The 12,076-nt window shown below is 36.7% G+C and overlaps 1 protein-coding gene across 2 annotated transcripts in view; it reads right to left on the bottom strand.

The window, feature by feature from the left end:
- The window catches only part of PRKCQ (protein kinase C theta), a 135,279-nt gene that overhangs the window by 70,546 nt on the left and 52,657 nt on the right, over positions 1 to 12,076 (bottom strand). For both annotated transcript variants that reach the window (XM_044678354.1, XM_044678355.1), the window contains exon 11: positions 10,447 to 10,620. In XM_044678354.1, the coding sequence (XP_044534289.1) occupies positions 10,447 to 10,620 (174 nt within the window). The remainder of the gene's footprint in view (positions 1 to 10,446; positions 10,621 to 12,076) is intronic.

Genomic DNA, 12,076 nt, shown 5'->3' with positions numbered 1-12,076 from the left:
CAGACCTGGTAAACATTACTTAGGTGACTGGACCTTTGGTTTTACCTTTGTAGGGAGCTCCCAGGGAAGAAATGCTCTTTATTTACAGAAGATCTAACAGAGAGAGTTTTTAGAAATTGCCTGAGGCACTGAGAGCTTCAATGACTTCTTAAGGCTCACATTCCCACTTTGTAGTAGAGGCTGAATTCCTGCCCAGTTTTTCTTGACTTGGAGACCAGTTATCTATCAACTATAGCATATATTCTTCTCATACTCATTCCCCCACACTTCATATACTTATATATGCATTTAAATATATGTGAAGATACATATGTATATGTATTTAATTGTGGGATATTTATCATTGATTTTTTTTAAACCCTTACCTTCCATCTTAAAATCACTACCCTGTATTGGTTCCAAGGCAGAAGAGTGGTAAAGGTTAGGCAATGGGGGTTAAGTGACTTGTCCAGGGTCACCCACCTAGGAAGTATCTGAGATCAGATTTGAATCTGGGACCTCCTGTCTCCAGGTTTGGTTCTCAATCCACTGAGCCACCCAGCTGCCCTCTATTGACTAGTGATTTGAAAAATAATTGTACTTGTGCAATGGGAAAAAAATATGTAAAAATGACGATTTTGACATAGATATTCGAACATGTAATGTCAAGGGAATAATACAAGAATTAGAAAAATCATCTTTATCTTTTTCAGACAACACATGTATGCTAATTTCAGCAATGTGCAAGACCAGATCCTTTTAATTATATTGCTATTGATGTAAAAAAATTGGCCCAAATCCATATCATTGTGTAACACATTTTCTTTCCCTCTACCCTCAAAGCACTGAGTTTTCATGAGCAAAGCCCCTGGATTATTGACAATTAGTGTAGTGGAATTAACAATAAATCTGAGAAGAATTGAGAATAAGGAACCTATTAATTTCCTTGAATTTTTTTCTTTTTATAAAAAACTCTTACCTTCCATCTTGGAATCAATACTGTGTATTGGTTCCAAGGCAGAAGAATAGTAAGGGCTAGCCAATGGGAGTTAAGTACCTTGCCCAGGGCCACACCATAGAAAGTGTCATGTCTGAGCCCAGATTTGAACCCAGACCTTCACTCTCTGGGCTTGACTCTCAAACTACTGAGCTATCCAGCTCCCCCTGGATTTTTCTATTTACTGTGTGATTTCAGATCAGTCTCTTAGTCTTTATGGGATCCAGTATTCTCCTCTATCAAATTAGGGAATGGGATCATGATGATTATATGCTTCTGCCTCTTATTAGTTATATAATTTTGGACAAGTTATTATTTACTGGATCTCAGTTTCCTTATTTGTAAAAATAGGTATTTGGACTAGTTGTTCTTCTAGGTTCCTTTTAGCTCTAATTCTTATTTTTATGACTTAAAAGAGTAGGATCTCATTGAAAAGCAATGCTAATTTTAAAAAAATTAGCTTTTAAACCTATTAAGATACAAATTCTAGAAAGAAAAGAAATTTCTAGGAAAGATGAAAACTTTTAATTAATGTATTGGGATCAAATACTGTCTCAGAAAACCCTTTGTTGGGGGCAGCTGGACTCAGTGAATTGAGATCCAGGCCTAGAGATGGGAGGTCCTGGGTTCAAATGTGACCTCAGATACTTCCTAGTTGTGTGATCCTGGTCAAGTCACTTAACCCCCATTGCCTACCCTTACCACATTTCTGCCTTGGAACCAATACACAGTATTTATTCCAAGATGGAAGGTAAGGGTTATAAAAAATAAAACAAAACAAAAAAAAACCCTTTGTTTATAAATCAAGGATATAAGCATCTAAGATGTGATTCTTAGGACCCACATGGTTTTATTAATTCATTTGTAGAACCTTATTCAAGCCATATTAAACTCATTAAACATATATGACATCATTTGAGGTTCTTCTTGGCAAAGCTACTAGAGTAATTTACCATTTCCTTCTTCAGCTCATTTTAAAGATAAGGAAATTGACATAAACAGGGGTAAGTGACTTGCTCAGGGTCATACAGCTAATAAGTGTCTGGGGCTGGAGTGGAACTCAGGTCTTCTTGACTCTGGGCTTAGCACTCGACCCATTTTGCCACCTGGCTGCCCAAACATGGATTAAGTTAGTCTTAGGTACAGGACATCCTTTCCAGTGTTGATTGCACCTTTTTCCTTGGTTCCTGATGCTCTGACCCTGGAGTAGATGCTGGCATGATCTTTGCTCCTCATTGTTCCATAGACCCTCCCTCTGCTGACATCCCATGACAGCATTTCATCCTTTGAATTTTGTTCCATCTAGATGCAGAGGTTTGGGTGGCAATTATCTACTGGCCCAAAGGTAATTCTCCTTTCTTTGTTGAGGAGTTTATTACATGGCTCATAGAATTACTCTCTACTCATCTGCTTGGGGTCTTCACTGTAAACTAATCTTACTTTAAACACTTTAACCTTCTAGGCCCTCAATCTCTTAACTCTCATGACATACTCCTTTGCTCTACTTCAGCCACACAAAAGGGATGGCCATAGTTCCATCACCAAGAATTGTTTTATTTCTAAAATCATGAATTCTGAAATTCTTACACTGAATCATAACCTCTTATCAATACATCTTCCTCTCTAACTCCTGCCTAAACCTCAACTTTGTTCTTACCATGACCTCCAGACCCTCCAATCCACAGCACTCTTCCAGACCATCATCTCTTCCCTGATTTGACTTTCTTTTTTTCCCAATAATGGCCTTATAATTAAACAGATCAATGTTTTGCCCTTTTGCCTCCTTTATTGCTTCTGAATAGTGTTAGAAAAAGTCACAAAATTGTGTGATGAGATTTATGTCATCTGGGTCTCCATTATTTTTCCTTAACCCAGTCTACCACCCATTCTCCATAGGAGTTGTTCCAAACCTTCCCTTCTCTCCTCAATTCTCATTACTACCCCTTCCACTCACACGTTCAATAGAGGACATTAACTCAAATTTTACTGAGAAAATAGAAAGCCTTCTTATTCTATACCTCAAAACCCTTTGACGTCATCTGCTATTCTTTTCTCCTTTATTCCATTCTTTGATGAAGAGTGGCCCTTCTTATTGAGATCAATTCCTCTATCTGTATCCTTAATCCCCTTCTGTTTCCTTTGTAAGACTGCTCACACAGCTCTCCCTCCAAACTTCATTCTCTCCCTATCTTTTGGCTCCTTCACTATAGATTTGAAACATTTCCCCTTCTTCCCTTCAAAAGCCTTCACTTGACTGTTCCTTAAAAGCCATCCCTTGACCCAACCATTTTCTCAAATGACTGTTCTATATCTCTCCTTCCTTTCTCAGCCAAACTCCTAAGCAAAGCTGTCTCTACACAGTACCACCACTTCTTTTCTTATTCTCTTCTAAACCCTTGGAAACCACATTTTGTTCTCACCACTCAACTGAAACTGCTCTCTCCAAAGTTATCCATAATCTCTTTAACTGTCAAATCCAGTGGTCTTTTCTCAATATTTCTTGACTTTATTGCATGTGAAACTGTTGATCATCCTTCCCTGGACACTAGGTCCTATACAAGTTTTCATGGCACTTCTTTCTATTTGGCTCTCTTCTTCCCTGTTTGATTATTGCTCAGCCGCTTTTGGTGCCTCAACCTATCCATTTTCCTGCTTCCACACAACTGTGGGTGTTCTGTGAGCCCTATTCTCTCCTTTCATTTGGTGACCTCACTAGATCACATAAGACTTAAGAATTATTATTCTTCATATGATTCACAAATTCATAGATAGAGCCCTAGTTTCTCTCCTAAATTCCAACTGAATAAATGACAAGTAGTCATCTCAAACTCAACAAATAGAACTTACTGTCTCTTTCCTACCCCACATCATCATCTTCTTAACTTTCTTTTCTTTGTTGAGGGCACCACCATCCTTCCCAGTCATCTAGGTTCAAAACCTAGGAATCATTACTGATTCCTCTCTCTCATCCTTCATATCTAATCAGCTGCAATGTTGCCAATTTTGCCTCCACAATATCATTCCTTTCCTCCTAGATTCACAACCTAGTTCATGTCCTCATCATTTCTATCACGGATTATTATCCCAATAGTCTTCTAAATGTTCTCCCTGCCTCTAGTCTATCTCCTCATTTCATCTTCCAAAGAGCTGTAAAATTGGCATTTCTAAAACTCAACTCTGATAATATCACTTTCTTACCTCATAACTTCAAGGGTCAAATATCTCTAAGGTCAAATACAACTTCAATTTTTTTTTTTTAGCATTTAAAACGTTCCCATTCTGTCTCTAGGCTATCTTTTCAGGCTTATTCAACATTATTCCTTTTCATATACAGTGCTATCCTCCTTGCTGTTTCTCACACATGATTACTTTTCATTTTACATCTCTCTTTGCTCATTATAGTCATCGTTGCCTCTTAGAGTTCCTATATTTCTTCAAAACTGCTATTAATTTTTAAAAACACATTTTATTTTTCTAATTACATGTAATAACAATTTTCAATATAGATTGCAAAATTACAAGATCCAAATTATCTCTCTCTCTCTCTCCCTTACCTCCCCACTCCCTGAAATGGTAAGCAATTTAATCTGGGGTATGATCATGCAAAATGTATTGACCATTGTTGTAAGAGTACTCATATAAAACCAAAACCCTAAAATAAAAAACACAAATAAAATAAAGTGAAAAATAGTATGCTTTGATCTGCATTCGAACTCCAACAATTCTTTCTTTGGAGGGATAACGTTCTTTGTTGTAAGTCCTTCAGAATTGTTCTGGATCATTGTGTTGTGATAATAGCCAAGTCCTTCACATTTGATCATCTTACAATATTGCTGCTATGGTGTACAATATTCTCCTGGTTCTGTTTATTTCACACTCTATCAGTTCATGTAAGTCTTTCCAGTTTTTTTCTGAAATCATCCTGCTCATCATTTCTTAGAGCACAAGTGAATTCCATTACAATTATATGCCACAGTTTGTTCAGCAATTCCCCAATTGATGAGAAATCCCTCGGTTTCCAATTTTTTACCACCACAAAAAGCTGCTATAAATATTTTAGTACAAATAAATCTTTCTCCCCTTTTTAAAAACCTTTTTTGGGATACAGACCTACAAGTGGATGCTCAGTTTCATAGTCCTTTGCACATGCTTCCAAATTGTCCTCCAGAGTGGTTGGATCAACAGTTAATAATGAATAGTTAATTATTGTCAACAAGGCAAAGATCCAGGACAACTCCAAGGGACTCATGATGAAAATGGCTCTCCCCTGCCCTAGAAGGAGCAGATGGAATCTGAATGCAGACTGAAACATTGCCCTTCTTCACTTTCTTTCCTCCATGAATTTTTCTCTAGTGTAAGTAGCGTGTGTTTTGTTTCACAATATGATGAACAGGGAAATATATGTCATAGGTTAATAGATGTACACTCTATTTCAAATTACCTGCCTTCTTGGGAAGGAGGGAGGGATGAGAGCGAATATGGATTGCAAAATGTCAGAAAGTGAATATTAAAAATTGTATCGACTTGTCATTTGGAAAAAATAAATAAAAAAAACAACTAACTGTTCAAGAGCCAGTTCCTACATGAAAGTCTTCTTGCTCTTTTTAAATGACCTTTTTCCCAATTATTTTGAATGTGCCTTGTATACACTTTAAATATATTTGTATGTGATCACATCATTTCCTTTGGTAAGACTGTAAGCTTCTCAGCACAGCAGATAGGGCCAGACCAGGAGTTGCAAGGACCTGGGTTCAAATATGGCCATAGGTATTTCCTAGCTATGTGACTCTGGGTAAGTCACTTAACCCCAAAAGCCTACTCCTTGCTACTTTTCTGTCTTAGAATTGATACTAAGAGAGAAAGTAAGGGTTAAAAAAAAGACCATCTGCTTCTTGAGGGAGAGGTTGGTTTTCCATCTTTGGTACTTACACAGCCCTTGAGATATAGCGGACATTTAACAAATGTTTTTCATTTAATTGAAGGGACAGGGCTGGACAAATTACACTACTTTCCTGAACCTCAGTTTCCCCATCTGTAAAATAATGATGATCTCCAAGATCTCTCCTATGTGGATAACCTGAAATCAGATACTGAAGAAATAGGAGGGAAGCAACTATTATTTGTCATTTTCTAGTTTTTTCCCCCCAAGAAGTATATTAAAAAGGAAGACTATGAAGACCTTAAAAGATGTCATATTTTTTTCTATGTCCACAAATTTAAAGAAGCATATACTTCTTTGGGGAGTAACTGAATATATTTAAACATAGTGATATTATAATCAACTGCAGAAATGCCCCTATGAGATACAAAGGAATATCATTTATAGAAGAGAAATGCCTAGAAATGGTCAAAATCATGATGTATCATCACTTTGTTAAAATAAATATGGAAAACCCCCCCACCAGTTCTTTAAATGGAGGAATATAGAATTTTACAGACATACTAGGGCTTGTTTTTGGGAAGAAACATTAACCTTTTATACAGATTTAGTATTTAAATTACATGTACTATTTCTTCATATGTATAATTCACGTTTTGTAATAATATCTAAATAGCAAATAGGTATGTATACCCATATATAAATGTTAATTATTATTATTTTTGGGAAGGGAAGAAGGGACAAGAGAGAGAGAATACATTATTTTCATTTAAGGGTCCTGTTCTGATGCCTCCTGGTAAGCATGGAGGTGGCCCCAAGTTCCTGAGTTTTATCCTTAACTAAGGATAGAAGATTTAACAAATTGCAATGGGTCAGAGACAACACCACATATTCATAAAGGACTAAAGTAGAAACCTACAGAGGGAAACAAAGATAAAAGAGAAGGAATAATAGGAAAATTATTTTTTTTGTTTTGAACTTCATTTCCCATTGACTTATTATTGTCAAAAATGAAATAAAATTGAATAAAATATAGTCTCAGAATTTATTTGTAGAAAGATGGTCCAGCTGTTCAAAAATAAATAGAAAGCTAGACTGAAAGTCCAATTTTCTCACAAGAATAAGAAAATGTGTTTTTAATAGGAAAATGAAAAAAGAGAACAGGGAAAATTAGAAAGTAATGAGAACCATGCCAACAGAGCCAGCTAAATATTAAGCAAATAGGGTAACACTACTGGGGGTATAGGGGTTTACAAGGCTTGTATGAATGACTGCTTTCCATTATAGAAATTAGCTAATTATTTTATGGAACCGATGACAATTATTTGAAAAACTTCCAAGTTGACCTAGCCAAGTTCATTCAACACAGAAATCAAAAGTAAAAAATGCTGACAGAGCTGTAAAAGAAGCTGATGATTATTATCTTGATGATTTTACTTTTAATAGTTATAATAGGAATTTACTTCTAATAGTGATAATAATGATAGAAGAAATTCAAACAGAAGAAAATACTATTTTTTTGGGTATTGAAATAAATAAACAAGAGCCCCAGCATTTCTTAGTGATAATGTACAGAATGCTAGCAGTCAATCACTGAATTTAGAAAACTGAAGTCAAAAGTATTTTAGGATTTATTGATTCTTCTACTAGTAGTATAAGAAGAGTGGATGGGAACCTGGCCTTGGAAAGCAAAGGTAAGTTACTTTATATATAATGACTCATGTGGAAAGAACATTTTTAATTAAGGGGAATGTGGTCGGTGTGCCCAATGTCAGGTGGTACAGGTTTATGAATGATTTGATAGTGGAAAATGTCACCATGGAAATCAGGTGTAGAGTGAGTTGACTTTGGCTGAATGTCCATATCTGGAATCTCAACTTTCCCAGTGCTTTCAGATTGTAAACTAATACCTAAAAAGTGCAAAGTTCCAGGGAAAAGAAAGTACTGAAACACAATTAAAATACTAAAATAAGTTTTGGACTAATCAATAGAATATATTTAAGAAAAATAGAGATATACGTAGCTAAGGAAAAAAATGCTCCCTTAAGATCCTCCCTGATATGTAGCTCATAAGAGATCAATAAAAATAATTGCAAAGGCAGAGAAGATGAAGAATGATACCCAGGATCCACTAAATTGTAATTAATTCTAATTAATGCCTGATTGCCTCATAAAATCCAAATGAAAAATATAACCAGAAAGGCACTCGTCTGAATAAATTGCTTGAGAAAGTGATTTTTTTTTTTTTGTTTTGGTTAAGAGGAAACTCTTAAACAGAAATTAGTTACTAAAATATTAGTTTAGAGAGACCGGAAGCCCTGGAGGTTTGCTGCCAGGCACATGTATCTAATAAAGGCAGTTATTTGGAACAAAAGTTTTGGGTGGACAGCAGTGCCTCCTTGGGGTTCTCTCTGGTCGCTTGTGTTCTTTGCCTTCCCCCTTATTTCATTGGCTTGGGACACCCAAAGAATCTTGTTGGGGAAGGAGGGTGATCTAGAAAATCTGAAGGTCTGAAGGCTCGCCATTTCTTTGTAAGTTTTTGGAAAGTAGCTTTTATTAGTTAGAACATGTCTGTCACCTGGATGGTACCTTCTCTGATGTGGGGAGTGGGGGAGAGATTGGGACACTTGTGAAAAATTCTATTAATAAAAAGAAGAAAGAAAAGTAGCTTTTAAAAATGGCTTTGAAGGGATTCAGGTTGGCAAACAGAAATTAAGCAGTTGTAAATGCTCATTTAGATCATTTTCGGGGAAAAGTGAGATTTTACTCCAGCCTCACGAGGTTGACAGATTAAATGCCTTAATGTTTGATCTAGGTCCCTGGTGGTTCAGTATTATTTGAAAAAATGGAAATGGCCCCGGAAGCAAAGACTCTCTTGGGGAGAAAAGATAAGACTTTGGAAACAGACAGATTTCCCTGGACTTCAGAAGAAATAGCATCCAAAGATTTTCCTTAGTTTGATGCCGCTTGTATGAAGGACCTGCCTCCATCTGGGCTCTGGAGAACGAGGATGACAGTTTGTGCAATTCTGCCTCACTTAAATCAAGTGGCACAGATCCAGACATCATCAGCCTTGTGACGTTATTGGGCTTCAGTCCAGTTCAGTCATTACATAGTTGTGTGGCTTTAGGTGAATCACCGAACCCCTCTGTAAAATGAGGAAGTTAATGATGGGAATTCTAAATCCCTTCCAACTTCAAAATTTGAAAACTCTAAGAAGCTCTAATCCCAGGTTCTCTATCACCTGACGTGCAGGAACTTGGATGGGGGAAAAAATTACATCTTTATTTCAATATTAATTTCCTTTTAATCCTATATATTTTGTTTTATGTATTCAGAAACATTATTCTGAGGTGTCCATTGACTTCATCAAATGCCAAAAAGAAGTTCATGATGCAAAAAAGGTTAAGAACTCCTCGCTGTAGGAACTTCTCTGAAGTCATATCTATTTAATTTCTCTGGGAAAATGTAACCCTCTCAGATGTTTTTATATTCAACCTCTATAAGAATTTAAACTTCTGGGACAGATAGTTGGCTCAAGAATCTTCCTAGTTGTGTGACCCTGGGCAGATCACTTAATCCAGATTGCCTAGTCCTTACTGCTCTTCTGCCTTGAAACAGATACTTACTAAAAATCAATTCTAAGACAGAAATGTAAGTTTTTTTTTTTTAATGGAGTTTGAACCTCCATACTGGTTAATCTATTTCTCTTTGGCCCAGCTTAACCAAATGCTTGAGGAGGGCAAATTTTTTCCTGAAAGTAAATATCTCAGAGCCCACCTAGGTGAAAGAGGAATTGAAATGCAGATGTTTCTACTTTCTAGTCCCTTTAACTCAACAAGAAATATTTACTAAGCCTTTACACGATGCCTAGCATACAGGATGGTCCTGTTGGAGGATACCATTGCATGAGTGTTTTGACCTAACTGGTGTCAGGAAGGCCTTCTCCATTTGCCCTCTCCTTCCCAAATATTTCCTTTCATTATTTGTCATAGTGCATGAAATTCCTCAAATTCCTCAAAAAAAAAATCCTAATACCATTAACTGGTTCCATAAAGAAGGATACAAGAATTTATTAAGTACCTACTACAACTCTAAACAACCACCCCAGTGCAATTGTCAATAATATGGAAATAGGTCTTGATCGATGACACATGTAAAACCCAGTGGAATTGCGCTCCAGCTATGGGGAGGATGGAAGGGGATTTGGGAGGGGGAGAGAGAACACAAATCATGTAATCATGGAAACATTTTCTAAAAAATAAAAATAAGTACCTACTACATACCAAGAACTGAGTACTTTACAATTATCTCATTTGATTATATCAATAATCAAAATTATCTCATTTGATCTTCTCAATAATCCCAGAAGGTAGGGATTATTATCTCTATTTTATTATCAATTATCCTCATTTTACAGTTGAGGAAACTGAGACAATTCACTTAACCTTTGGATGGACACTTGAAGTCCATGGAACTAGAGACAAGGGACTGACCACAGGGGTGAGTTGGTGTCCCAGTTCTGGACAGGCCACAACTACTTCTCTCTTTTGGGGAGGAGCGATATAAATCTGTAGCCGTCAGGCTGTACCTCAGTCTGGAATGTGCAGTACACGTGAGTTAGAAACGGATGCTCCCAGGCCAGTGAAAGAACTCGCTTTTCCACCATCGTACATTCGACATCATCATCCATCAAAACTACATCCTTCTTCAAGGCTTTTACTGCAAAGAATTGGTTTGTTTTCTTGAATTCTGCCAGGAATACCTTGGAGAGAAATGGGATTGGTTTAGGCTGGTCATTAAAAAAAGAAAATAAAATTCACAAAACTCTTATAGGGAATGAAAAGTAAAACTTTTCTCGTGAGAAATCTGCTTTCATTAGTCTGAGGCAGTGATGGGCAACCTTTTGAGCTTGGTGTGTCAAAATTTGCCAAAAAACAAGCATAACTCAGGTAAGTGTGTCACTTTGAGAAAAAACCCATAATTTCACAATATTTATAGTTTAAATAATAAAAATGTATAATTGTAATGTATAACTGTATTTAATAAACCAAAATGGGTAAGTTAATATAGGTAGAATTGTCATCTATAGTGCACAGAGTGTCTATACTACACTAAAGCAAATGTTTCATCCTTGGCATGCAGCCCCAAACTTCTCTGTATGTGGCTACATGTCAGTGCCGACATGCGTGTCATAGGTTTGCCATCACTGGTCTAGGGCATTACTTAACATTTTAATACTATAAACCTATGTTGAAGTTTCCTTTACTAAAAATGTGCTCTAAAATTTAACTTTTGGCTTTTATTTCAGTATGTAACACAGTATTGTACTATTCCCTGGGCCCAAATAATACAGCAATCACTATTAGTTATTCCAGTTCCATACCAGTTGTCCAAAAGGATAAAGGGTAAGTATGAACAAATAATGGAACATATGCTTTTTAAGAAAGCCCTTGGGGCAGCTAGGTAGCTCAGTGGATTGAGAACCAGCCTAGAGACGGGAGGTCCTGGGTTCAAATCTGGCCTCAGACACTTCTCAGCTGTGTGACCCTGGGCAAGTCACTTGACCCCCATTGCCTAGTTCTTACCACTCTTATGTCTTGGAGCCAATACACAGTATTGACTCCAAGATGGAAGGTAAGGGTTTAAAAAAAGAAAAAAAAGAAAGTCCTTAATTTCTATCCTCAGTACATACATACATTTTCTTTCTGAGGTGGTGGGTACAGGAAGCTGGATCCCATTTAGTGTGAATTTCTTTTAAGTGGTCACATGCATTCAAATGTGTCCTTTTTGAAGTGTAATTGTATAAAACATATTAATAGCTCCAACCCAATGAAAATATGTAATACAAAGTGGAATAATGGGGGCCATTTTAGGGGGTGAATCATTCTCTCTAGTTAGGACCTGGCTGTATTTCAGGTCCTTTGCTATCCTCTGTCCCCTTCCTCAATCCTGCTCCCCTGAAATCTAAATTAGTGTCAGCTTAGGTAGGAAGGAGACTGTTTCTTGGGTATAATAGATTAGGAAGAAACTCCAGTCTTGGGTAGTTGAAGTGACTGAATTGTTCATCAGTTCCTAAATGTTGGTACTGGTGGCTCTTTTCTTGCTAGTTTTAAACCACTGGTTATCCCACTATGATAGAAGAAGGATGAAGGTTATTGGGAAGTTGGATGTCCATTGATAGGATAAATAAGCCATATCTAGGTTACTTATTCATAACC

Source organism: Gracilinanus agilis, chromosome 5 (genome assembly GCF_016433145.1).
Source record: "Gracilinanus agilis isolate LMUSP501 chromosome 5, AgileGrace, whole genome shotgun sequence".
NCBI classification, from domain to species: Eukaryota; Metazoa; Chordata; class Mammalia; order Didelphimorphia; family Didelphidae; genus Gracilinanus; species Gracilinanus agilis.
Note: the sequence above shows the minus strand (reverse complement) of the source record. Positions and strands in the feature narration are given on the sequence as shown.